The sequence below is a fragment of the Phallusia mammillata genome, chromosome 1 (genome assembly GCF_965637545.1).
Source record: "Phallusia mammillata chromosome 1, kaPhaMamm4.hap1.1, whole genome shotgun sequence".
Taxonomy (NCBI): Eukaryota; Metazoa; Chordata; class Ascidiacea; order Phlebobranchia; family Ascidiidae; genus Phallusia; species Phallusia mammillata.
In genome coordinates, this window is record NC_137252.1 from 15,246,498 (window position 1) to 15,274,384 (window position 27,887).

General features: G+C 40.4%; 2 protein-coding genes across 5 annotated transcripts; one reads left to right on the forward strand and one right to left on the reverse strand.

Annotated features, from left to right (window-relative positions):
* The first annotated feature begins 110 nt into the window (after positions 1 to 110).
* LOC145204964 (isovaleryl-CoA dehydrogenase, mitochondrial-like) lies at positions 111 to 7,290 on the forward strand. 4 transcript variants are annotated; one of them, XM_080077601.1, is made up of 9 exons: positions 111 to 710; positions 952 to 1,093; positions 1,299 to 1,468; positions 1,579 to 1,672; positions 1,971 to 2,198; positions 4,471 to 4,564; positions 5,529 to 5,610; positions 6,179 to 6,356; positions 6,890 to 7,290. In XM_080077601.1, the coding sequence occupies exons 1-9, from the start codon at positions 528 to 530 to the stop codon at positions 7,021 to 7,023; spliced, it is 1,305 nt and encodes a 434-aa protein (XP_079933727.1). In that variant the 5' UTR covers positions 111 to 527; the 3' UTR covers positions 7,024 to 7,290. The 4 variants fall into 4 exon arrangements, with proteins under 4 accessions (XP_079933727.1, XP_079933719.1, XP_079933735.1 ...); XM_080077593.1 differs by lacking the exon at positions 4,471 to 4,564 and adding an exon at positions 2,520 to 2,613 and having other exon boundaries at positions 112 to 710; XM_080077609.1 differs by lacking the exons at positions 4,471 to 4,564; positions 6,890 to 7,290 and adding exons at positions 5,102 to 5,195; positions 6,552 to 6,854 and having other exon boundaries at positions 112 to 710.
* LOC145204927 (sprouty-related, EVH1 domain-containing protein 2-like) lies at positions 7,282 to 27,558 on the reverse strand. Its single transcript, XM_080077544.1, has 6 exons — positions 27,225 to 27,558; positions 18,681 to 18,837; positions 15,693 to 15,861; positions 10,821 to 10,876; positions 9,930 to 10,352; positions 7,282 to 9,812 (listed from the first exon to the last, which is right to left on the reverse strand). Exons 1-6 carry the CDS (start codon positions 27,263 to 27,265, stop codon positions 8,922 to 8,924), a joined length of 1,737 nt encoding a protein of 578 aa, XP_079933670.1. The 5' UTR covers positions 27,266 to 27,558; the 3' UTR covers positions 7,282 to 8,921.
* Positions 27,559 to 27,887: the final 329 nt, after the last annotated feature.

The following is a 27,887-nucleotide window of genomic DNA, read 5'->3' on the forward strand; positions in this document are numbered from 1 at the left end:
AGTGAAAATCAATTGTATTTCTGGGATCAGTAAAATTGGGCTCCTTTTGGGCTACTTTTGACGGGTAAAGTGCGCTTTACCGCAATTTGAGATGGCAACACTGCGCAAAATTAGAGATGAGAGTGCAGTGCACTGTGCACACGTCACACACACTGCAAGAGAGCAGGGTGTTTACGACTTAGCAAGTTCCACTTTACTTGTGACTGGAAAACCTAAACTACTGAAGAATGCACGGGTCTAGTGTACAATAATTTCATATTTAAGAAGCAAAAAATTTAGTCATATTTACCAAATAACAGTTCAGGTATTTTACGGTAAACAACAAAATTAAAAACACATATTTTGTGTCACAAGTCAATTGCTCTCCATAGAAGACTGGAAAGTCACCCTTGCTTTTAAAAACGTTTTTTGCAAACATATTACAGTAAATAAAAACTCAGATGACAATAAATTTGTTTTAATATGCAGCCAAAGAGCCCATTTAAAATAACCTGTGTATAAGAGGGGCCATATCAAATTCCGTTTTCATGGCAGCCACAAAAGCAATGGCACTGTCTCGAACATGCTCTCGGTTATTTCATGCATCAAACTTACCTGGTAAAGGCATTTCTTTCCACCCAATTCAGGCTACAAACTTTGTTGCAAGGCAGTACAGCAACGCGGTACCAATTGATGATGAACTTCTTGGATTTACAGAGGAACAAAAACAAGTGTGTATATCAAAGTTAGTAGTAGAGCACTCATTTTAATTGTTTAATTCACAAATGGTCCTAATTACTTAATGCTTACATTACAATTTCTTTATATGTAAACTGAAAACACCTCTTTACATGTAGTTTTCATAGTTCAGTCACTCTTGTGTGCGACAAACAGTGTGGGTTCTTTACATTCACTACCCCGCAGTGTTTTGTGTGTTTTTGTTACGTTTTACAACATACCTAATTTTTTTAGTTAAGAGAAAGCGTTTCCAAATTCCTGGATGATGAGCTCAAACCACTGGCTGATGAAATTGACCGGACCAATGACTTTCCCCAGATGCGCCCTTTCTGGAAAAAGCTGGGAGACATGGGTTTGATGGGTATTACTGTCCCAGGTAAAGTTACATTTTAAACAAATGGAAGTGCAATAATATGAAACCCTTTATCAGACTATATAGTATATATGTTGGATGAAGTTTATGAATGCAGTGTAGTACTACTTTAAAGTGGACAAAGATATTCAGTAGCAGTTAGATGTTTTATGCAAAAAAAATAGGACAGAGATTTTGAACATCTAAAGTAGATATATTCTTTATTTAGTGAAGGATGGTGGAACTGGACTGGGAATCTTTGAACACTGCATTGTTATGGAGGAAATGTCAAGATGCAGTGGTGCTATTGCATTGAGTTATGGGGCTCACTCAAATCTTTGTGTAAACCAAATAACACGTCATGGAACTGATGAACAAAAATCAAAGTATTTACCAAAGGTACTAACTATTTCTGATTTGCAATGTGTTTCCACAAACACTAATTTAGTAATTGACCTTATTACAACACTGATGGATGTTGGTTAATAACTTTTGTTTTGGTGTTTTAGTTAATATCTGGCGAACAGGTGGGAGCTTTAGCAATGAGTGAACCTGGATCAGGATCAGATGTGGTTTCTATGAAACTAAAAGCTGAAAAGAAAGGTAACCTGCTCTGTTGTCATGTTTCACTTTTTGTAAGGGGACACACACTGTTTTTATACATTTTGTATTATTTAGTGACAAATTTATCAAATTTGGTTTTTGTGTGTCATAAACTTTTGTTTGTTATACATTTTTGTGTTATTAACACCACTGCTGATTTGCATTTTTATGAGCATGAGAAGCTACGTGTTTTTCCTTGCTAAAATTGATATTTAAAAAAATGGCAAAGATGTGGGGACATAATTTATAGGTGTATCCCATCTTTGAAAATGAGTTTAAAGCATTTTGATTTGCTCAGGTGATTACTATGTCCTCAATGGAAACAAGTTTTGGATCACAAATGGGCCAGATGCTGACACATTGGTGGCATATGCCAAAACTGATCTCAGTTCCAATGCACATGGAATCACAGCATTCATCATTGAAAAGGACATGGAAGGTTTCTCAACCGGTCCCAAACTGGACAAGCTAGGCATGCGTGGTTCAAGCACAGGAGAACTTATATTTCAGGACTGCAAAGTTCCAGGTATGGCTAAGTTTGTTTTTAAATTAAAAGCTTTAGTTTGCACCGCTTCTGTAGAGCATCTTTGCTATTCCTTTTAGCGACAAATTGGAAAGACAATTGTTCAGTATTGTGTTCAGTAATACAATAAGTATATTAAGGGCTGTAGGCACATCTTATACATTTGTGCAGTGTACCTATCCAAGTACAGGCATTATAACAACAATAAAAAGAAATCCCAACCTTGCAAATTTATGCATGATATATAGGGCCAAGTAATTCACCAAATAACACCGATATGTTGATCGGCCCTTTTTCAATAACAAAAAACTTTTCATTGTGTAGCTAGCAACACTTTAGGAGCACCTAACAAGGGAGTTTATGTTTTGATGACTGGTCTTGATCTTGAGAGACTGGGTGCTGCAGCAGGACCGGTTGGGTAGGGTTAATTGGGGAATCTTAATTTTATGGTCAATCGTTAATTGCACAATCTTCAGTTAAGTGACATTTATACTGACAACATCTTTAACGGATTCCCCTGACAAAAAAACTTTGATAGCAGAATTACTGAGTTTGAAGGTATAAGCTCCAACTGCAACCACAAACTTTAAAAACTTTATCTCCCAATTTCACAGATATGCCTTACAAATACGACTTACTTTTATTTTCACCCAAAGTATGTCAAATTTACATCTTTGTTTGAATTCACACCCGGATGACTGCCCCACTCCCAACTCCCATAAGTGATAATTATGGGTCCCCTTCCCTGAAGGGGACACATATTGATTTTACTCAAATTGTTTTGTTTGTTTTTTCTTCTTTTTTTTCTTCCCAAAGTTTGTCCGACTCGTTTTTCCATCAAAAGTTTGATGGATTTGGCTGAAATTTACACAGATGGTAGATATAGTTATGTAGATGTGCATCCCACTTTGTTTTTGTTGATAACCCCAGTATTTACCCCGCTAGCCCCCTAAAATGGGTATTTTTCCCCCGAAGTTTGTCCGACTCGTTTTTCCATCAAATGTTTGATAGATTTGGCTGAAATTTACACAAATGGTAGATATAGTTATGTAGATGTGCATCCCACTTTGTTTTTGTTGATAACCCCAGTATTTACCCCGCCCGCCCCCTAAAATGGGTGTTTTTACCCAAAGTTTGTCCGACTCGTTTTTCCATCAAATGTTTAATGGATTTGGCTGAAATTTACACAGATGGTAGATATATTCATGTAGATGTGCATCCCACTTTGTTTTTGTTGATAACCCCAGTATTTACCCCGCTAGCCCCATAAAATTGGTGAGTTTTTAAACAGTGTCAGAATTGGCTGAAATTTGGATTTCTTGTATAGTATGCCATTTATAGGTGTTGATTGTTGTGTTCAACCCTGTAGTCCTCAACCCTCTAACATTTACCCCACAAGCCCCTAAAGTGTAAAACGTATTTGTATGTTACTGGGCACCACAAACGAAAGATTTCTTTGGCGCAATAGTGTTACAAGGACAACCAGTTGTATGTTGCTCGTTGGTGGGTTGCTTGGTGGTCGTTTTTGCGCCATGGCAGTTAGGGGCTTGTTAACAGCCCTATGACACCAGAAACAGTAACGGTTGTTGCTCAAAACACCTCTAGTGGTCGAAATTTAAAACATTGGCGGATTGGGGTGAAATTTTGCAGTACTATTGATTGAGTCATAGTGGTTTTTATATATTTTTTAGTTTGTGTGTCGAACCCAATTAGTTACCTTACTAGCCCCCTAAAATGGGTCAGCTTTGTAAAACGTTAAATAGGACATACTTCAACCAATATCTGGGGTGAATCTAATTTTATAGTTTGTATTCTACATAGAATTATTATTTAAGCCCAGTGTCGATCACTGTGTTTTACCTTACAACACCCGACTTTCTCATGGTTATCTCTTGAATTGCATTATTTTCAACTTTGCATGTGTGGGGACCCATGAGTTTTTGCCTGCAGAAACAACTAAAGGTATAAAAGATGGTGACTAATATGGGACCCGATACAAAATAAGCATAGGAAATATATTTATGTTTTAAAATAGGTTGTAGTGTATATGCAAGGGCAATATGTGCTAAGCCACCCTTCTAGTTTATATTTAAAATGTGAAAAACTTTTACAGTTTTTGCCAAAATAGTGAAAATTCACTTATAGTAACGTATGTCCAAAATACAACTGCTTAAACAGCTGCTTGTCCAAGGAAGTGAATAGGAATAACACTTGGAACAAAAAATGCAGAAACAAATATATTTTCAAAAATGCAATATTTTTTTATATTGTGCAGCCAGCAACACTTTAGGAGCGCTTAACAAGGGAGTTTATGTTTTGATGTCTGGCCTTGATCTTGAGAGGTTGGCTGGTGCAGCAGGACCAGTTGGGTAGGGTTGTTTGGTTGTAATATTTCCACAACCGTTAATTGCAAGGTTAGGTGACATTTGTCGATTATAATGGACCCTCTTAAAAAGAAGTATGGGTGGCACCACTAAAACTAATATTTACAAGCTGACACCAGATAATATGTTACAATAATGTGGAAACAGAAACGCAACTTACACTGCAAACACATTTTGGGTGGCTGTTGGTCTATCAAATGCAAAAAACAATCATTGCTAAAAGGAACATAACCTTTTATTGGAGATTTTTTTTTTTTTTTTTATTGTATTTTTCGACAATCAGGCGGCAGTCCGAGAACTGAAAATTGCCCTTTTGTCGTTCACGGGATTCGAACCCAGGACACTCTCGGGGACGTAACCCGATCAGGTTTTGTATATGGGTCAGGCGCGCCAGGCCATTCGGCCAAGTTCCCGCCCCAAATACAGTTTTTAGCTGATGTTAGCTATGGGTTTCAGTGAAAATGTCACCTACTGCCTTAATTGCTGTGCTGTGTTTTTAATTTTTTGCAATTTCTTGATTAGCCACACATATACTGGGAGCACTGAATAAAGGTGTTTATGTTTTGATGAGCGGCCTGGACCTTGAGAGGCTGGTGCTATCTGCTGGACCACTTGGGTAATTTAGATCACTGCTTTGCAATTATCTGTCATGTTGTCTGCGTTTATAAGTTTTTGCCTGACATAACATCTTTAATCAGTGTTCCTGGAAATTTAGTTTTTGCTGAATTTGGTTTTATTGTCACAACTTAATGAGTGCCATTTTCACATGCAAATTGTAGCCATCAATTGGTCAATAATTTGTTCACTGCACTTTTCACTAAAAATGTACTTCAGTGTTATTTTCACCCTTAACCGATGGAAGCAAAATAGTTTGCATGCATACATAAAATTATTCATCATGCTTTGAAAGTTTGTGTATTGTTTCCAAAGCTCTTGTTTGTGTTGCTAGGTTAATGCAAGCTGCACTAGACACAGCCTTTCCATACGTACATGATAGAAAACAGTTTGGACAAAAGATTGGTGAATTTCAGGTATGATGTTTCATGAAATTCTTACTCTAGACAACATACATTTCATTAAATCAGTGCTTATCAACCTTTTTCGAAATGGAATACCCATTTAACGTTTATTTAAAAGTTGTACACCCCCAAAAACTGTAAACTTGTCATAAACTTTTTAATGCAAAAAAAATGACTAAAGAGGAAAGGAAATATTAAAATATGATGTCACAAATAGAATATAGTAATTCACAATCCATATACTTGAGATACAGTTGTACCATGTATACTACACTCCAGTCATTCTGGTCTAAAACATAAACCTGCATAATGTAATACCTAGTCATAGGTGTATTATATTATTGTTTATGGTACACCCCAGTACACCCCATAAAAGTGGTACAGCCTTCAAAAACTATGGGTGTACGATACACCCGGTTGAAAAGCCCTGCTCTAGACAACACACTTTGTAAGTGCAAGATTATTTGGTTAGTTAAGGTGTGTCATAAAGATAAGGACCAATGATTAGTTGGCTTAACGTTCACATGGGAAACTGGATACTCTTTGCATGTTAAAATCAAGGACCAACTTTTTTTTAAAGCTTATTCAAGGCAAGATGGCAGACATGTACACAACCTTGAGCGCATGTCGGTCGTACATGTACACTGTAGCACGTGCATGTGACAGGGGGTACTTTAACAACAGGGATTGTGCTGGAGTAATCTTGTATGCTGCTGAAGCTGCTACTAAGGTGGCTATGGATGGCATACAACTGCTTGGTAAGTAAAATAGGAACACCATCATTTGTACCACACTAGGAATAAGGTCCAAGTTCACATGATTTACAAGGTTGTGTTTCCCTGAGCTTAAGTGACATTGCTCCAACCAGGTTGTTCCTGATGGGTTGAACCCAATTGAAGTCACCAAGTCGAAAAAATTAATTAATAAATGATTCAATGTACTTTATAAAACAGGCGGACTAATTGTTGGCACAACGCATTCAGGCGTTGTCCCCCACTGAGGAAAACATGGAACAAACAGTTATCATTGAGGACTGTTTAGCCTTGATGCTGCTCTACTTGTGCACAAACGATATTGTTTTAGCTTCACTGGTTCAAAAACGTTGGTTATTTGTGTTTTCCCAGACTTAATTATGAAACAATATGGGCAATTTGAGTTCACGTTTTAGGAAAAAAGGGTGTCTTTGACTGAGATATCTTGTGTGAAAAATAGAACTGTTTTTAGTGCGGACTCAACATATTTCATAGGGAATTAACTAGTCCTTTTGCTACAGTGTTTGCTTTACTTTTAGGCGGAAATGGTTACATTAACGATTACCCTACTGGAAGGTTTATGAGAGACGCAAAACTGTACGAGATAGGAGCAGGCACAAGCGAGGTCCGTCGATGGCTGATCGGTCGCACGTTTAATGAGCTCTTCAAATAAACCAATCAGCTTCAAGATAGTCATCATTCCACGAAACGCAATTGTCACTAAGTTTGACGCGTAATTAACTGGTCCAGGGCCCAAAGACGTTCGATTCTGTAAAGATTTTAATATTTATGCTATCGTGATGTGTATGACAAACAAAGCTCATTGAAATGTGATTTGCTTTTGTTGTGAATTGATCAACGGGTACAAGAAATCTATTTGATGTTTTTGACGAATAGTAGGCACAACAATAAATGCAAAAAATACAACAGCTTTCATTTTCTTGGGTGTATTTCGCACGAAAACGACTTAAACGAAAGAGGAGAAAATGAAACTTAATCGAAACGGCGACCACGAGACACTAAAAGCGGCCTGTAGTTGCAGTGGAGTTAGTAGCGACACAGACGCTGGCGAATTGAACCTCGGGACAGTTTAATAGATGTTCATAGTATGTGGCACAAAGGGCAGCAGAGTAGGATAGGGATAGCGTGGTAGAAAAACATACTGTCGAAGGTTCAAGGGGACTTTAGCGACCGTCATGAACAATTGTCACATAACCATGCGAAATTCTAGTAATTTGAACTGTAGAGCATAAGCGTTTGGGATATAAAGTCGATGGTTTGGTGTTGTTTTAATTTAAAAACGGTACATTTACAGGAGGGCTAAAATGTTCAAGAGGTTTTAACCTGGAAACATTAGTTTCAATCATCAAATACATCCGTGCTTCGCAACATTATGTCACAATTCTTGGTTTTTCATTTTTCTTTTGCAATTACATGTCCCGCCGCGCGACCTGATACGAACGCCTGGTCAGTGCCGTAAAAATACACCTTGTAACGTCGACAACAAACCAGCACCTTTGGGCTTGTGCAACAAGAGGCTGCGCCCCAATGACATTCAATACTGCAATACGGGCTCCATTACCTCGTTTATATTGTGTACTATTGAGTGGGCCCTGGCAAAGCAGGACAATGTTATAGGTAGAACATCGGAGCAAACACTTTAATCTTGTACCACTTGAGGTGCGCCAGATTATTAGCACTTATGCGCCGCTCGCCGTGTACTACGCTTATCAAAAGCGGTACCCATGATATGCGCATGTATTTATACGTACTATTACTTTAAAGTACTAATAGGCATCTTGATGTAACATCAGATATCGTTATACACACAGCAGTCTAGGACACATTATAAAAGCGACTGTGTGAAGCTATTCAGTGCTTCCGATATGAATGCCTATAGTTCCGCTAATGGTATCTTTCCGTTAGCAATTTACCAAACAGTGCTGCTGCGTATAAAATGTTGCAAGGGTTACACCAGGATGCCTAACATGAGACAATATATATATATATTAGCAAGTATTAGTCAATAACAAAGAGCGAAATTGGTAGTCTAACTTTTGAACTCAACGGTGGTCGTTGTACAATCGAAAGGGGTTAAAACGGCCGCTGGCTGCGACTTGGCAAAGAAACTAGCAGGCATGAAACTTTTAGGCGATCGCGCGAAAACAGAGAAACTCTAAGGGTTTAAAACGCGCTGGCAATTTAGTCGGTAAAACACGAAGTGAAAGGACATAAATATATCTCTCCGGAGAGCGAGTCTTGCAAAACTGCCCAACTTTGTCCAGATCCAAATGGTCTTTGGTCTTGAAAAATGGTGCAGCTTTCAGGCACTGCTACATTTACATTGGACTTAAGTTTCAACCAACAAAGTTTAGTTTCAACCAGAGGAGTTGCTTCCAAGTTTGGAGCGACCAGTCGATCCCCACGTGACCAAACATAAGCAAAGCGATGACGTCACAATGTGCGCGCGCGACCCGTAAATTGAAGATTAACTTGCAAGAGCGATGAGGTAAAAACACTGAAGCTCCGACTGCACAGCCAGTAATCGACTGACGTCATCATTGCGTTTTGCTAGTGGCGACCGGGCAGGGCGCTGTTGGGACTACTCGATCGCTGCGGCACTGAGCTTTCGTGGCGCCCGCCGCAGCAATGGCACCACACGCCACACTTGTGGCAAGACTTAAGGAGCGGATAGAGGCATAAGCACGGCACGAATATTGAAATTAGGCCGAGCAAAAGCCAATGAATCCACCGAGATCCCCTTGTGCACGGCTGGTCGGGAAGGTCTATTTGTGTGTCTGGCAAGCACCGTTTCAGAGTGCTACCCGCGCACGAAATACAGCTCACATGGTTTATGCAGACCTCGTATGCATCCTCAGGCGCAGCTGTACAAGAGCCTGGTCTGTTTTTATCGTGGTTAAACATTGTCTGGCAGTAGCGGCACTTTGAACGTTCGCCAAGGTCTTCCTTATGCTTGCCTTTACGTTTCTCCTCGCACCCCGCTTTGTTTATAATCGACGACTGGCGTAAGTTTTTTTGGTGTTCCGTGTAACTAAACGTGGGGCTTTTTTGGTAAAGCAGGCTCTTCCCGCCGTGGTGTTCCGGCGATTGTCCGTCGAAACTCTTTTCCGTGTTGAAAAAATAATCTCCTCCACTGTAATAAGGCACCGATCGCGACGGCGTGCTGTACCGATAGCCCGGATATTTAACGGTGTGCTCATCCGATGAGCGTTTTCGGTGGGATCCTGTCGGTTTTGACGACGTTATTTGGACATACGAGTTCGGTTTGGTCGGCTGTAAGTCTCTCTGTCGCTCAAGGTGGTCGAGATTCGGCGTTTTCGTTCGCCGCGCGCGGGCGCCAGAGTCTTGCCTGTGTCGCGATCTGTGTCGACGCGAGGGGGTCACAGCACGACGACCGTTGGAAATCACGTCGTTTGACGGATGAGTCGACTTCTCAGGGTCCTAAAGCGTTGTAAAGTATGTGAAAAGAATTCTTAACTGGGTTTACAGTAGATTTAGCTAATCGAGATTGCTTATCATCCAGTCGAATATTTGCAAGCCGATCACGTTATTTCTTACCTTTTTCAATTCGTCGCTAATATCTACTTGCGGGAAAGTAAACGACTGCGTAGGAGCGGGAGCCGGTGGCCGCTGCGGAGGCTCCGTCACGGGTGGTTGCGTCGGACCAACCACGTGAGATGACGTAGAAGGGGTCCGGTGCGCGCGACCAGGGACCGACGAAGAGTGGCGTCGCGCAGGTCGGGATGACGGGGCTGATGACGTCGTGGTATGTTGCCATGACGAAGCGGAGAGAGTCTGCTGTCGGTATTGCTGAACGGGCAGAGTTGATAGCGACCGACAACAGTGGGGCTTTGCAGGATGACGTGATGAGCTTGACGAGGTCGAAGTGTGTGATGACGTCGACTGCTTTTTGAATCGCGCCGATTGTTCGTCGCCTTTGTCGCTGGCTGAGGTAGGGAGTGGAGATCCACCAGGAGAGGTCTGTGTGAACAAAGATGGTTATTTATTGTGTGTTGTACATTATTATGGTACAAATTCAGTTTCATTTTATTTTGTTGGTTGTCATAATGTTACCAGCTTTTTCGTTTATGTTGTCAAAAAGGAAAAGGAAAACCGAGATAAAAACAAATCAGGTCAGTAAGATCAACAGTACATGCAAGGCGCGTGTAAAGACAAAAGCAAAACAAGAGTGTTAACCCTGGAAGGTAACGACTACATTGACATGAATTGGGACGTTTTTTTTCTCCAAAAAATGACATTATTTTTAACTGACACACATGTCTGATTTCATTTTGAGAAACTACTCAATAGTCACAGTAAATTTACGATGATTAAACGTCTGGACATTGGATATTTGTAGCGTGCACCAATAGTAGCATTATGCAAACATCGGTTTTACACCTGTTTGTTTGGCAAGAACATGACTAAATATACGAACAATCAACTTACCGATAGCGGATCATCGGACGCTGTGCTGCTTCCACAGCTTAGGTTCGAAGCAGCCACTGAAAAGTAATGGACTTGATTTAGAACGCTGCTGGAGTGAATGACAATGCGAAGATACCATTGCCATGAGTGATTTTTTTCGACGTAATGTCAAAACTCTCAGGCAGTGCATTTTTGTATCAAGTAAAATAACAAGCACTACATATACTATAGTGGTTCTTGAACTTTTGGTTCTTGTATATTGTTTTGTGTCACAAGATTCGGAAATTGGAAAGCCGCATATACAGATCAACTACCGAAAATGACATCAAAAAATATTTTTTGCACAGCTTACAAAAACGAAAATCCCCGTGTATGAATACAAGCAGCTGTGAACAATAGCCTCGCCACATGTCGAAAATGCCACAACACTAAAAAAGGTCAAATCGGTTTGCCGCAAAACCAAAAGAGCGACCTTGTGCGATAAAATTCCGCGGCCTCGGTTCACATCCGACCGTAATCAAAACGCGAAGCTCAAGTCGGGAACAACAACAACAAGTTCAAGAAAACCCACTAGTTTGCCAACGGTGCTGTGAATGAGCAAAGTTGGAACAGCGAGGATATGAAACACCAATGACCTTTTCGTGTACTCCAAGGGTCCATGTGAACGATGTCAAACAGCCAGTTCCCAATGCCAAATAGGGAAAGCAAGAAGCGATGACACGTCGGCTGGCAGTATTGGAGGTAGTGGAAAGCAATCAAGCAATTTGGCCAATTATGCGGCTGATGAAGGACACCTCTTACAGGAATTTGAATCACTCGTAGCGTGTCCCTTGAGAGTGGACATCGATTATAGACATTACGACGATGCTTGTGCGCACACGATGTTTACGCAGTGGATGCGATGTCCTTACATTTCCCGACGATGTACTTGAAGTCAGTATACCGGCGTTTAACCCCGAACTTTCTTCATGCAAAGCAGGAAATGGCAGTTGCGGTTCATTAGCGGTAACAATCCGTATTAGGGAAAGCTTTGCAGCGACACACGGTCAAATTTGGTGGAGGGCTACTCATGCATCAACCAACTAACTCTGAATATATCATTCGTATGTAAATTTCTACAGAATATGAAGAATGACAATTTTCGCAGGCTCTCGAACGAGTTTTGTGCAAATAACCGTGACAAAAACGAAACCAGCGCAATCAGTGGTTTACCATATTTACATCTAAATGGGAACACAGACTATTTTGCAACTTTTTGAGATTCCTAAATATCTCGCCTTGACTGCACAAATGTCCCTTGCAAATGGATACCGTATTAATGTTTTATGGCAAAATGTATTTGAAACAGATTTTGAGCTTTGGGAAATAGAAGCCCATGCGAGGTCTGTGGCATATGCGAACCAAACCCGAATCGATGCGAGCATACGAGTGTGTGGTCTGCCTCGCATACCAGCGGATTGTCGGGCGGATGTGGCTCAAGCAAAACATCTCCCGTAGCCAGAGCGAGATTAACGAACAGTGGTCGAAAAAAGGGCGCCCAGGCAAGAAAGAAAGCTCGGAAAAAGATAATAAAAGAGAATAAATAGGCTGTCGGGCATCGGCGACGAATATAACCGGGCCCCGGAAAATGTGTTTTTGGTTCGGTGGCGTTATTCGCCGTTTCCTGTTTACATGTCGGTGCGCTGTCATCGCTAATCAATTCGATGCGATCCACGGATACGTCGGCATCCGGTTTCGGCGCCGAACACGGGCCGATGACGCAGTGGACCCACCCGAGGCGTCCTTCGCGCTTCGGCAGAATTTGGAGACAGAGATGTTTCACTTAAGGCTAAGTCCAAGATCGTTCTATTTCCAAATGTTCTTTGAAATATGAAATAACATAGACTCACGAATTTCAACAATATTTTTGCGGTTTGTGAAATATGCTACGAACGGATTTGACCAAAAATTGTACAGAAGAGGAATTGGAAGTTAAAGATCATGTAATTGTAAAATATCGCCAATGCAGTTTTCGCCCTTTTAGTAAAATATCCAACTTACTCTCAACAAAACATTAACCAACATGGTACACGCTCAACGCAACCTCGAAAAATCTTTTTGCAAACGGGTCGCGCAAAAATAACACCCAACAATGCCGTTCATAGTTGAGCGCTTCTAATCAGTAATGCGTGACGATTGAGGAATTTTACGCGACATTTTGCGCTTAACCTTACCGCGGGCGATTTAGCTGCTGTAAGCGGGCCTTAAGCGTGCGACTTGTCACCGAAAATCGGATCTTGCCAATTACGGTTTGGTTAACCAACTTAACCCACACGCAGATGGGAAGACTTAAAATGCAAAATAGGCAAAATTTGAGTCAAAGAAACAGTTTAAAAACAAGAATGACATTTGTCTGCTTGGCAAAGAGATTTTATTAACAGGTTAAATATGTCAAATATACACTTAATACAAAAGTTGCAAAAAGCCACGTGAAATTCAAATGATATATCGATCTTTGCCTGATAAAGCCAAAACAAAGCAGGAAGAAACTCTTTGCACATATTTCAGCCTCTAGTGGGGCATTGTCAGTCTTTATAAGCATCACAAACACGCCGGTAAATGTCCATATTGACCTTGATTAACCAGTAAAATTTATATCAAGCTAGTGCTTCCCATATACACGCTTTACGTCACCCGGTTTTTAGGTAACATATACGCGACGCATAAACATTATTACACGAATTCAGCTGCCTGGACAGGATGCGAAGTCGTAGCAGGAGTAAGTACACACGAACCAGGCGATGGGGGTCGCAATCAGGGAAGGCGTGATCGGAAACTAAGCGTCCGTCGGTAGGAAGGGTTTGACGCCGGGCTACACGGTAAAATGAAGTAGAAGAATTTGTACAAGGGTTGTTACGGACACGACTGGAGCTGTAACTGTTTCTGAGTTTTCAAAACAAGTTTTTAAATGAGGAAATAACTTGTGAATAACTGCTGAAACAATTGAGGCATTTTGGGTGGTGTTTTTTACCCGTTTCTCATGTTCCATCTGAAGTTTACACTTCGCTCAATTCAAAGGCTTTGCAGCTTTATCGTAAGGTTTTTAAAGCACATTTCGCTTTACGTAAATGCTTGGAACGTTGTTTCGATTTGACATAGCGTATATTTCATATTGGTAAAAGAATACAGTGTTCCAGAAGTCATTTCACGAGACAAAACGATAGGAGCTGTAGTACAAACACCATTCCAGTGAGCATTAGTCAAAACAAGCACCCCCAATAAAGGCTTGTAATACGAAACACGAAAAGAGTTTTCCTTTTCTGAGTCCGACGGGCTTGGGCTACTCGGAAAATGTCTCTGACGAGAAACCACATCCCTTTCATGCGTCCGCTCTGCTTTAAATGATTCATAGCGAACGGATGCGACTCGTCCTGTGCGATGTCGTGGCGAAACTGCCGACCGACAACACCCCATTGGAGATACATGTGACTTCAATATGTCAGAAAAAGGTGTTTTTTTCGGATAAAAAAATTCAAGTTTGGTTTAAAATAGATCTGATAATTTTGGTAGGTTTTTTTAATTAAACGATATGTACCAATTGGTTATGTGAGAAAATTTAGCGAGCTCATGTAATTTTAATCGAGGATATAGCGAAACAAATTACAGATCCGTTCTGAAAATTTGAATATTAGACAGTAGTCGTACATCATTTCTGCTTTGACATTAATAGAAAGCGGGATCGCAGCAATGCAATGTAATAAGTAATCTATCTAGAGGAGACCGCACCGGCGCTGGTAAAAGTAATAAACGACAACGGGAACAATGGCGACCACACGATCTCGTTGAATAGGCTTGAGCGCGGATGATGAATGACGCAAACGGCTACGTAACGTCGCGACTTTTTGTTCGTAGAAAGTGAAAAAATCGCCATATGTAAACACTAACAGGTATGACGACTGGGTTTATCTCAAACAAAACCAGTAGTAGTCTCTGTTTGTGGCAAATAAAAAAAAATGCCAATGTTTTTTTCCAAACACTTTATCGCTTTTGTACAGTATTTTTTGTCAAAGTTTCCACCCAGTGTGTAATACGCTTGTGTAATACGCAAATTCCAGCGGACATATTTTCAGGTCAGGTGAGGTTAACATCGACAAGCACTTCGAAAAAATATCAGTGTTAAAGCAAGGCATATGTTGGCCAGCTCAAGGCAGCCCCTCGCTTGCAGCCAATGCAAAGCAAACGCGAACTCGACAAGCCTTGAATGGGCGAGGAAATGGACATTTCCTAACGTATCAATGCACCACTGGCTCAGAAGTGAAGTGAGGATGTTACATCATGGTTTATCGGGACGTTGCACCCTAACAGTGAGTAAAGTTGCGCAACTCTAAGCTCTGTCACTCTCTTGCTCTTGCTCAACAGCACTCTAGGAGCACAGCGAGGTAAGAGAATAGCTGCCATTAATGTCTTCAGTTGCTAAATTCAATAAGCGCCGCGGATGTGGTTGGTTTCCATTTTGCGCAATGGAATCCATTTAAGGATGCAAAGAGCAGTTACGCTTCATATTTGATTGAGAGGTGTCTCTTGCAAAGTGTTTTTTTACCAGAAGCTAATAAACTGACAAATATTTTGTTTAATACTGGAATCGCCCACACAAACGTTGACCAGAATTAAATTGTGGATAAAAAACAAGTCGAGCAAATTTCCTCCAGTTTGTCAAAAAATAATCAAATTGAATACCGCTAAACTATATCCAAGCATTCATGTACATTTAAAAATTCAAAATTCATTCATGTACATTGTCACTTAATGCGGTACTAATTCGAAACGAAACAAAAATCCTTTAAAGTTTATTTCTATTCCAAACTTGTCAGTCAGCATGGCCAGGGGCAGGATAAAATAGCATGGGTAACCCACCTTTGTCGAGGTTCTCAAGGGCAACACGAATCCCTCGGTCAAAGGAGCGGGCGTCAGCAGTCCCGTTGAAAGCGAGTCCCATTCGCTGACTGCCAATCATCCAATGGTGAAAGATGGCGTTGGCTTTTGTGAAAGGCATGTGGTATGGAATGAGCGAATCCAGTGTTATCTGCGCAAGTCAAAACATGTTGATTTTAGTTATAGATCGTAGGAATAACAAACATCAAGAAAGCAAAAGCGCCTTAACGGGGGTAAATCGATTTTAAGGTATTGAGGAAGATTTGTTTAACAAAGATTCCCTGTCACATTTTAACTCAAATTTTACCAACAAATGCAAAAAATTTGCTGGTTAACAGTCTGATAAGCAAGAAAAAAAAATAACAGCAAGCACCAGGTATATTGCCCTAAAAAATGTCGGGTAGTTCGCTTTTTCATTGCAAATTATAAGAGCAAAGTTATATCAATCAACGTACTTGAGCATGGAAACTAAACCGAATTAAACATGGAAACATTTTTCAAATTTATGTTTTTTCTTTTTGTACTGTTCTCAGAAATTAATGTACAGTTTGGTCGAAATTCATTATTCCTGTACAGCAGGTTTGTGCGGTTACCACCTTAATGACAAAATCGTGTTTACAATTTAGTTGAGGTTTTCATCAGGGAAATCAATGGTAAGTTAGCTGCAGATTATGCACACTGTTTCAATATTTTAGCTCTCTAGTGTAGCTGGTGACAAGACATAGGTCCAGCAAGGATTTTGCATTCGAATGCATTTGTTTCTATAATTTTTCTTAAATCAACGTAAAACACGCTTAAAACAGAAACTAACAGCAAAGGCTAGTATCGTTTGCAGCAACTGGAAATTCGTCAGCAATTTCCAGGCAGCAATGCACGATTGTGGATTTCACAATACGCGTGCTTCTTTCAGTTTTCGGCGAATCGGAGACAACAACACCAGCGTCGAATATTTAAAAGTGATGGCCTTGTATAACCCAAGTGAAACAGACATAGTGTAACATTTTAATGGAAACTTACAGGAAAGACAAAGCCCGCTTCACAATGCAATAAACGAGTACAACATGAGTTTTGAAGCGCTATCTACGTCAGCTCACTGTGTCTCATAAAGTTAAACGGGCACGTTGGAATTCACCGTACACAAAACGCGCACTAAGATTTTTTAAATTTTGAACACAGTTTAGGCATATAGAGAACAGCTGGTTTCAGCGATCGGCCGTTAAGGGCTAGCGTAGCCTCCTTAGTCCTTACCATACTGCTTTGTTGTTAGTGTTAGGCAGAAAAAGGACATGCCTCATCAACCCGTTTGATGCCACAACTGGGCATAAACCAGGCCTTACTATTACAATAAACTTGTGTTTTATACCATGTTGGCAAAAACGTAACCAATCCAAACCTAAACGAAAGTTTTTTTTTCTAGTATAACATATTTATGGACACCACGCAGCGCCATACATTTTCCTCGACTAGAATTGGATACAGAAAGCAAGACTGTCAATCAAAACGACAACTTCATTACAGGAGCGATGCCGGCTGTCCTGGAACTTAAAAATAACCGCTCCCTCGGGAAGAAGTTGCTGCCAGGAGGCGAGAAACGTTGGAAGTGCGGCAGTCAACTCGGTACGTCGGGCAGCCATGGGGGAGAAAGGCCTAATTGCCTTCCGCCCAAAACACTTCAAGAAGTCTATCGGATCGTCTGGCCTTCAAATTACGGCGCAAGGAAGGATAATTCGTTTGATAGATCCCTCGGAATTGCGATGACATACAAAAGCAGCGATTAGACAACGCGCTTTTCCGGGGCTGTCATGTAATCATGTAAATTTAAGAAAAGATTGTCGAACGGGAATATAAAGAGGAATTCCTGAAATGTTTTAGGGACTTAACAACACAAGATCGCAATTTTCATTTTTTGTAAATCTATGCACTAAAAAATGTGAGCTCTAAAATTTAATGCTTGTGGTGACAGACCTAAAAAGTAAAAACGCAAAACGTTCTAAAAACTAGGTCCCAGTGGGTATAAGTTTACTTCAAGCTTAAATCCAAAACGCTAAAAATTGCATGTAAATCGCTATCTAACAGACATGGAGTAAAATTATTCGGATGCCAAAAGGGCATTATGGCACCTGTTGATGGAAAAATACCGCTTTGCACTATTGGGTTCACAAATTACAAGCACGTTTACAAATTACAAGCACGTGAACAAATTAATGGCCAAACTTGTCGAGCAAAGGACATTGCAAAACTATTTTCATCATTTCCAATAAGCACAAACTGAACTGGTTTCCTAGAATAAGTAAGTTTATAAAAAAATGTCCTTTTTGACAGTGAATATACTAAAGCGTACAACACGCAAAAAATGCCTGAAACCTAAAACAGGGAGGGGTAAGCGAATGTGTGTCAGACGCAAGCCAAAAGAGGAAAAATCGATATCCAATAATCGACGGGAAGCATCTCAAACGCAAGGGAGTAAAGAGAAGCGGCGTGCTCGGGCTCGTAGCCGGACGAACAACGGTATACATCATACTGTACCTGGTTGGGATGTGGTTGCTAAACTGCACAGCCGCTTTAATCACAGGACGGCCGTGCTGTCTCAAATAGCGGCACAGTTGACAAGACATGTTGGCAGGAGAAAGTGTGTGGGTGTGTGAGAGGCGTGTCTGCAGCCCGTTACACGGCGTAAGACGAAAATGGGAAGGTCTTGCCGCATGCAGCTTTGATGTGTGCCGAAAGCGGTTTAGCATTTGTTAGTGCTATGACTACGTTTGCAAGCAATTTATTGGGTAACGAAACGGTTGAGTTTTGAAACATCTGCTTGCTTAAAATCTGAAACCTAATGCATTCACAAAAAGGCGTAGAGACCGTTTGCCCTTTATTTCACAACGTGCCTGGCATATTTCAGTTTGCCACAGATTAAATCAAATTGTTAGGGGGTTGTGTTAATTGTGTTATTTCAAAAATCGATTCAACACCTACCACTTTGTCCTGGATTCGGTAAGCGTAGAGTCGGTACTCGGAATGCATAACATTTTCGTAGATAGCCACTTTGCTGTATCCTGCTCCGAGGTAAGGCGTCCACCCCACTTCGCCTCTGATCATCACAGTGGCCTCCACACGCACAATCGGACGCTCGCTGCAACCGAAAAAAACTTTATTACATGGAGTTGTTGCCGTTTTTTAATATCCCATGGCGCACAAAGTGGACTTTTGTACGGCACATTAATTGAAATCAAGAGAGTACATGTTCGTGTTCAAGACATACGCAGTTAGTCACACGTTTTTATGCAGATTCCGAGCACGTTTTTGTGGCGAATACTTTCAACAAAACTTATATGCAACAGCTAAAAACGTTCATTATTGTTGGTTTCTTTACAATAATTTCCATGAATTTTTCAAAGTTATTAATACCGACGGCATACGATGTTCGAATTTTGCTTTGTATAGTAACACCGGTCAAAATGTATAAATAAAGTCCATGATCTACAAAATCAATGCGTTTTTCTTATTCCAGATATTCATACATTCTGAGAAAACGTACAAAATAACCTTTTCTCGCTATTTCTGTGCTATTTTTGCGACAATTTTTACGTGCAAGTATATCGACCCAATCAGACACAATTCCAAGATTCGATCGAGAAAACGCTACAGACAAAAATGCAAAACATAATTGCCATCGACACATCTGCGTCATAACGCGATCAATCGATCTGGTTCGTCGTGATGTAAGCCCGGAATATTCGTAGGCGACAAGCTGTGATCTGGTACACCTGTTCACAATATCATCATCAAAATACACTTATGTTGTAAATGCGTCCTAAGCTAATAAAGCTCCTTGGGGCACGTTACATATGGCGCAATGATTGGGCTAAATGTGATAACTATACAGCCTAACAGATAGGAATTGGGCAGTACTATATGCAAAGCATAAAGGATGTTCCTCTTTTCCTCGCTTCGTATGGCTTCGACCAGTTTCGTATTTTCCAAGAAGCGTTGTGCGAAATTGGGCTAGAGTGTGGTGCCATCGAGATTAGAAAGAAGGAGAACTGGTCCCGTTGGCCGGAAAGTAATTTTTGTGGGCTTCGAGAGTCGTTATGTTGCCGCGCCGCCGCCCCAAAGTGATCGGCAACACCGCTGAATTCCCTTTGCGGCGGTGCCATATTTGGGCGGGGTAAACGGATGAACTTGAAGATAAGGAAAACTTTCCTAAAGATCTCAAATGGATGTCGCGATATAGAAATAACAACACGATAAGCTATTAAAATAGTTTGGAAGGAACATGTATCTGTCTATTAGTTCGGTATGTGCTGCTTGGCAAAACAAAAACGAGATATTTTTAGTAAGCATTGGCTGATGAATACTGTGCTATTTAGGAACATTGGTTTAACAAACTCATGAGCATAAGGTAACAAATGCATGAACCATGGTGCATAAGTTCATGACATAAACTTGTAGGACAATGCCTTTCTAAAAACCGACCACATGAGTCGACAAACAAGAACACATACAACAGGGACATTGCAGCAACTCGGTAGCTAAATGACCTCCAGTGTGTGGTAGTGGTAGTGACCTGCAGTATGTGATGGTGACCTGTATGTGGCAGTGACCTCCAGATACAAACATAAAGAACAAACAGGTTGTATACGTTTGAACTTTTGACATAAATTGCGGCGCGTAACGGAAACTACAGAAAAACGCGCAAGTACATTGTGTGCAGTTACTGACAATCACCGTGGATGGGAGTCATTAAAGTGTGACCATTGTAATGTTATTGTTTCTTCATGTAATGTTTTGAGTAAGGTCGTGGGGTGATTTGAGGCATGGGTTACGACATGAACAGTGCTTATATACAACGTTTTTGCGCCAGTACAACGACACCAACCCAACAGCAATACATTTTTGTTTTGATGCAATCCAATGTTTTGAAATAACGGAAACATAATTATATTTTGGCCAAACTTTCACCCGCCTTTGACAACTAATTAAATACAAACAAAATACTATGATGACTGAAAACCGCTCAGTTGCAAGAGTTACATTTGTAGTCAAAACTTATTTCAACACATTTTACTGTTTCATTGTGTGTACTGATTATATCTTCTACATTTATTTACAATTCACCACAGCATAAAAACCAGACGATCTTGAAAAAATTTAGCGGTTACAATAGCGTAAACACAAAAGGTATTTTATACAGCACCACAGTAGCCACAATTCTTCAAGGTTCAATAGCGTCTTGCTTAATATAAAGAAGTCAAAATATCTGTTATGGAAACACGATACGCTTGTCTGGTTTTTAGGAGAAACTTATACAAGGTCAACGAAGCAGATATCCTCCAGATCCAGCTTATTTAACGCTATTGTCAATTCGCACAATGCCGACGCATTCCGTGTTTAAAGGAAAAGAGAAGAAGAAGGTCTCGCAGATACACAACAAACCACCTGCTTTTTGGAAAAAACCGGCATTGCCAAACACGATTTTTTGCTCCAGTCATAGACAACAACTAAACGCAAAGGTAGAAATCGCCAAATACCACTTGACGATAGACATACGAGCTTTACATACACAATATTATCTCCAAAATCCATTTCAAAAATGGCAGTTATGTTCAAGCCCAGTGTATTGTACTTGAAAAAAACGAGGCCAAAACGGTTACTAACATGCGCATTGTTTTGCGGTTGATAAAAAATAGTTTTGTTGTGGTTGTTCGTTTCATATTGCACCACATAAAAAAAAGTGTAACTGACTTTTGGAAAATATCAAACTTCGTAGAATCGCATTTGACATCTAACATGAATATATCTAACATGAAAAATTTTAGAAATTAGAAATAGACCTTATACTTAGGGATGTCCATTTCAGAATCCTTTACAATCGGTTCCAAATGTGAACCGGGTCCAAATTATAATGGTCATAATAATGTATTTTCAAAAATATTCTGTAACATTTCCAATGTAATTTTTTACAGTTTTTATGAAATTCCTCCCCTAAACTCATAAAATTCCTCCCTAGGGAGGAATTCCTCCCTGGTTGGGAACCACTGATCTATAGGCAAACAAAAAAGCAAAAGCTCTACGCAAAGCAAACTACCAAAGATGGCTCTTTGTAAAGCGACAGGTGAGTTTGGTTATTGCTTTTCATCAGCACTCAGGTCGAATGACTAAGCGAAATAGAAAAGCTGTACGTCATAAGAAATGACACACCTTGATCGGTTCCGCCATGCTGACAGCGGGTCGCCACGGAATTCCGACTTGGCACGGAAGCAGAACGTTTACATAGTGCCCAGGTTTTGTTCAAATTTATTGGCAGTAACATTTCATAAAATCTTTAAAGATGTAGGTTTTCGGATAACTGTCAAGTTTACTCGGTTAGGTAAACGAAACGGAACAATTCTATTCACGTAATAGGTAATCGCAATATGGGCAGCAACCATGTAAAGAACGATGGGGACTAAAAAATTTTGCCATCAATCTCGGGGTAAAAATAGAATGTTAGGACAGATTGAAATAATTTTATTTATCAAAATCAAATCAATGTCAATCTATGCTACTAAAATGAAATACACCCGGAAAAAAACGCCACACCGTAATAACGAAATTAGCTTCCTTAACCTTGATTCTTTACTATGTTAATGTTGTTAACCTATGTCGGGCTTTGTGTTTTAAACGAGAGTCGGTGTTTTATGATGTATGATGAGTTACAATAAATGCATTTGGAGTTGCTGTAACTGAGAAAATACAAGAAAGCAGGCTCAAAATAAGAACATTTCTCAGACAAAGGGTATGCCAAGCCTGAAAATTGTACACAACAAGAAGGAACCTGTTAAAATAGGAGGTGTAAAATAATGGAACGAGTTTAAAGAAGCTTACTAACCGTTGTTCAAGTACTTTTAGCAAATAGTGGCGAACTATCGACCAAAGTGCAACCGCCGTAACTTACGCTACATCCGCACGTAAACGTTAAGCCAACAGTCGTTAAAAACCACGACCGGAGATGGTTAAGCACTGAGAAATGGAGTTTCTGGCCCAGCCCAACAACGGGTGTAAGGGATGGCGCAACAGACCATCGATATGTCTGTGAAAATCGGGGACCCTGGCCACAGTCATAGCCAACACAAACATATCGAGTTTAAAATCTAGCACGCACGGTTCACGGCTCAACAGGCAACAAAAGTGGCTGGTATTTGTGTAGGTTGAATACGAGCAAATTAATTTAATTAAAACGGTGACATCGGACTTCGGCGAAATGTGGAAGTGCTATGGAATCGATGGCTGAAATTAAACTTATCAATGGTTTCCTGATGAAACTCCATAATACAGGTTACATACTGTGAGTTCGAGTCCTAGTCCTACATTTACCTCTAGTACCAAAACAAAATAAAGAAAACTCGCATACATGCCAACATTTTACCACCGAAGATTTATTACATTTTCGGAACTTGGATTCGACTTTCATTTAGCCACAGTCCCACTGTAAAAAATTGTATGTCACAGGTAAGTCCCTGGCGCACGGGCGAAGCTCGGGTCGACATTCGTTGAGCAAACACATTTCTTGTTAAAGAGGGGAAGTCGTTGAGTCCGCACAAATATTAGCAAACGGTAAACACACGGATATGCATGCGAGTCAGACCCGATGCCGAAAACCGACTGGCAAACGATTCGCCTGTTTGGACAGCTATGTCCGTTTTCGGGGTAAGGGACGTTGATTTACGGTACACGGGGTATACTGAGGGCCATAATCGTGTCCACCGTTATGGGAATTTTGTTAAGCAGATGGCGGGCTTGATTGTACAATATCGGTAACACAATATAGACGTATTCTAGTTAAACGTAAGTTACTATTGGCGCGACTGGACAAAACAACATTGAAACCTTAGGACAAGTTTAAAAGTCGTTGGAACCAAGAATATATTTGACGACTGATATTCAAACCAATCGTCTTATTAAAAAAACACGTATATAAGCTTGCTGAATTATTGTCACAACTTTGCTTGCGTACGATAAAAACTGGCCTGTAAACTGGTGAGAGGATGTTGCAATATTACTATATTTGCATGCTAATGATCAAAACAGAAAACAGTTTGACAAATTAAAAGCAGAACTGAAAGCCAGTCAAAGCAAGGCAGTCCATACCGAAATACAAATATTGTTTGGTTGCAAAGTAACCGGTGCCAAAAATAGGAAAAACAGGTTTAAAAACTTACTTTTCTTTATTCTCATGTAGTATAATATGTCGTTTTACTTGCAATTGGCTGAGCACCAAAATCTGACTAAGAAAAACAGGCACTGCGCATTTTCGTAAGAAATCAAGTTTCGAACATCTGTATGGCTTAGTTGCTATAACCATTTTTTGAAACTCGCTTTTGTTTTACGTTGCTACAAAACAAAAAAGACTTTAAAACTGCTTGACCGAAGATGTCATTATATTTCGGTTATTGACAGATTTCTTTGAAATTCAATTAGTATTTGTATCAATTTGGGACTAACCCAATTTCGCTTCAGAGTGAATTGATTGGTAAGGCTTTTTAGATGTCTTCCGAAAAAGCCCATAAAACGTCTTTAAACACGAAATACCTAAAATATATCACCAGACGGAAAGCTTTATTTTGCAGAAATACTCAATTCACCGTCCTTTTATCTCGAATATCATACGATTGGTGAATATGGCAACTTAGTACAGAAAGTTACTTAACCACACACAACTCAAAACGTAAACCCTAATAGTATCGTGCTTGCTGGCCCTGTTGTAGCTAAACGAGGTATTACCCGAAGAATCAAGTAAATTTAAACCTCAACAGGGTTAACACAAGACTTGAAAAAAGTTATTTGCACCATGGTATGTTTAATGTGCTGGGACAAAAACTATCTTAAAATCGTTAGAGTCCTTAGAACTTAAACGAAAATTGTGTCTTGGATAGCGTACAACTCTATAAATATATATTACATCACCCAAAAACAGGTTAAGATAACAAAAAAGTACAGACCTTTCGCAAAGGTTGATCTCGGTTAAAAACAAGCCACCACATCGACATTAGTGATCGTGTAGGTTAGGCTTAGCTGCATATAAGGTGACATATTGCGAAGACTTTACAACATCCGGCGTCGGGGGTAAACTTTAGAAGCTAAAGAGCAAGGGGCAAACCGGTATTCCTGAAATGCGATAAGCCGCAAAAGTCGAATCTTCCGGGCGTAAGAAGATAATGTCGCACTGGAGTGACTAGACAAAGTAAGTTTTTTGTGATATTTATATTGCGGTGTAACGGATTTATCACATGTTAGGTTCGTTCCGATCTCAGGAATACATTTATAACTGACACGAATATGGCTGTACGTTTTTTTGAAATTGCACTGATGGTATTGATATGCGATACAATGGAGTTCACAAAAATCAAAACCATTAGGGTATTTTAAAATAAAATCAAAGTCCCCTGAAGAAATTTCTCATGAAAACGATATTCGTGCTGACTCAATTCAACAACGAATATCGTTTTCATGAGAAAAAATATTATTTCCAGAAAACTTCTAGAAAACGTTGCCACGTTCAGAGCGGACATGCCTTCGAAAAAATATGCCAATTTTCGTTTTTTTTCGGGACCGACATTTGGTTACAGAACAGCGTGTAATATAATCTGCATTAGCCGAGGCAGCATCGGCAGACAAACCCGAGCGCAGTCGCTGTCTTCCGCGAAATGGGAGGCTTCTGAGACTGTGTCGTGACATTAATTAGCGCAATTTAGGCGAAGAGCAAAACGAGACCATTTGTCACTCCACCAATATTGTGCATCGCGGGAACCAGACAAGGCACAAAATATTTCTGAACCAAGCAAAAACATAGCCTATGGATTCAAGCTCGCCGATTTCCCACCAATATCCTCGATCAGCTGCTGATCATGCGCCACGAGCATTCGCAAATTTCTGGGCTCGAATTCGTTTTCCTGTTTGTCAACAGCGACCGTGTTTTTGTGGTAAATGTTCAGCGGGAAACCGACATCGAGCTGTACGAAGTGTCAACAACAATTTCCTGTGCTGTCACATTCGCACCGCCGGGCCTTGCAGCGCAGAAGCGAAGTTGAACAACCGTGGACAGCGACTGCGCCTGCAGCAGTGGCCCGTTATGAAAGAGATCGTTTCCCGCCTCGCTTCTGCACACACGCACGCGCCGAGCAGCATCTCCCGCTCGCAACTATTTTCCCTCGTAACCAGCATTGCAGTGGCGCATCAGTAAAGTTGGTTTCATGCAACAATACAGGGAACAATGTCACCATACTGGTGTAGTACGGCACCCACGTTAAACGTTTTGGTCGAGGAAGCGAAGGCTGGAACTGCAGGATGGTTTACTTGGCCGGGCAAAATAAATTAATACGAGCATGGATAAGTGCGACAACCTTTACAATACAAGACAACCGATTTGTTGGTTTGATGAATTACTTGTATGTTATTGACAACTATAAGTGTTCTAGACTTTATGTAACCTTTCTGAAAACTTAAAATGTTTCCAATTTCGACATTTACTGCATAAAACCAGTGTTTGGTCGAGCAGCCAAACATTAAGAATCACTAAAGGTGCACCTTTTACCCAAAATCATCGAATAACTTTCAATAAAAAAACGACAACAACTTAGTTAAGCACTAATGTTAGTCAAATGCGTTATTTTATCAGCAAATGCTTATGTTGGAGCATTGGCACGTCCCGTCGGCAAAATAGATTAAATTTCTCATGCCAAGAACAGGGGAAACTGCGCAATAACTGTAAGGATGTGAGTGTACAAGCCAGTGGTCCCTTTGTATACAGTTCATCTGGTGCCGGGGGCGACAAGGCATCATTCCCACGTTCTACTCAACTTATTACACGAAAGATTATCTCACAGCGAGCGTGTGCTGATTGCAAACACGATTCTGTGATACGGGACAAGGAAGGGAGGGCGTCGGCCAGCGGAAAACCGACAGGAACTGGCCGATGAGGAGTGCTTAGTCTTGTTTAGCAATTGTGGTTGCCAACGGTGACGCACCCAACGAGCGATAAACTGGGTGTAAGTGTGTGAAGTATTTTCGAAGACTGATGACTTTATTTCAGCACCCAAGAATACCGGCACCAAACAACACAGTAACTTGAAACTGATCTTAAAATTTAGTTGCTGAAACCACGATTCAAACAAAACACTTGCCTACAACGGCATCATAAAACAGGCATTTAAAGTTTCATCTAAAACCCTACCGACGTTGCGTTATAACACATGTAGAGTAACTTGCAATGATGCAAAAATACACAGGCTAAATAAACTTCGTATTGCAATCGACAGAGTTGATTACAATATAAATTCAATACATTTTTTCCAACCAATGTTCGGGGGTGCGAAAGGTTTGGGTGATTAGTCATAATTCGTTATGTATTTTAGTCCTTTATTATGGCATCCCAATTCCTTTAGCACTCACACACTACTTTACACGAACGGATGACAAATATTTGACATCGCTGGCACAAAAATCATTGATGGTTTAACAAATCAAACAAACGCAACTTACTTCCATTCTATTCTTAAAGCCTCGTTGGCTCTGCTGTCCATTGTACCAGCATGGCACGCGAGGAAACGCTGTTCGTTGAAATTCCTTGCTACCTCGCAGACCTTTGCTTCATTGTACGGAGACTTGTAAGCAGTTTGTGTAGCGATATTCCAATTTCTGTACCCCAATCAATTGATTAGCTGTCTGTTGAAGCTCCTGTGTTTATCCAAAGTCCATCTATACTCAAGCAGCTTGTCCTACTCGGGCGACCAACGGCAAGCTTTGTAATGCGACAGCTAATAGACCTAATGCTACTACTGCTGAAAAGAAAACACTTCATTCATGAAAAATGACAGGTTTAAAACAAAGTGTGGTAAACAAGCAACTAGAACAGCAGTAGCACTGTATTTCATACCGTACATACAATAACCATAACCTATCGCACGGTTGTGGAACATTCAAATAAACGACCCGCAGATGGTTTCAATGTTCCACGACCTGTACCTAACGTAACTGTCAGTTAACCTGAATCGACCTATAGAGTCGTTTTTAGAAACATACCTAGAATACTCGCTTGGACAGTTGGACTAAAGAAATGTCCACAAGGCTGTACACCAGCCCTAAATATTCAACAAAACTGTGCTAAGCGTCAATCCCAGATGCCTGACTTGCTGACAGCTCAGT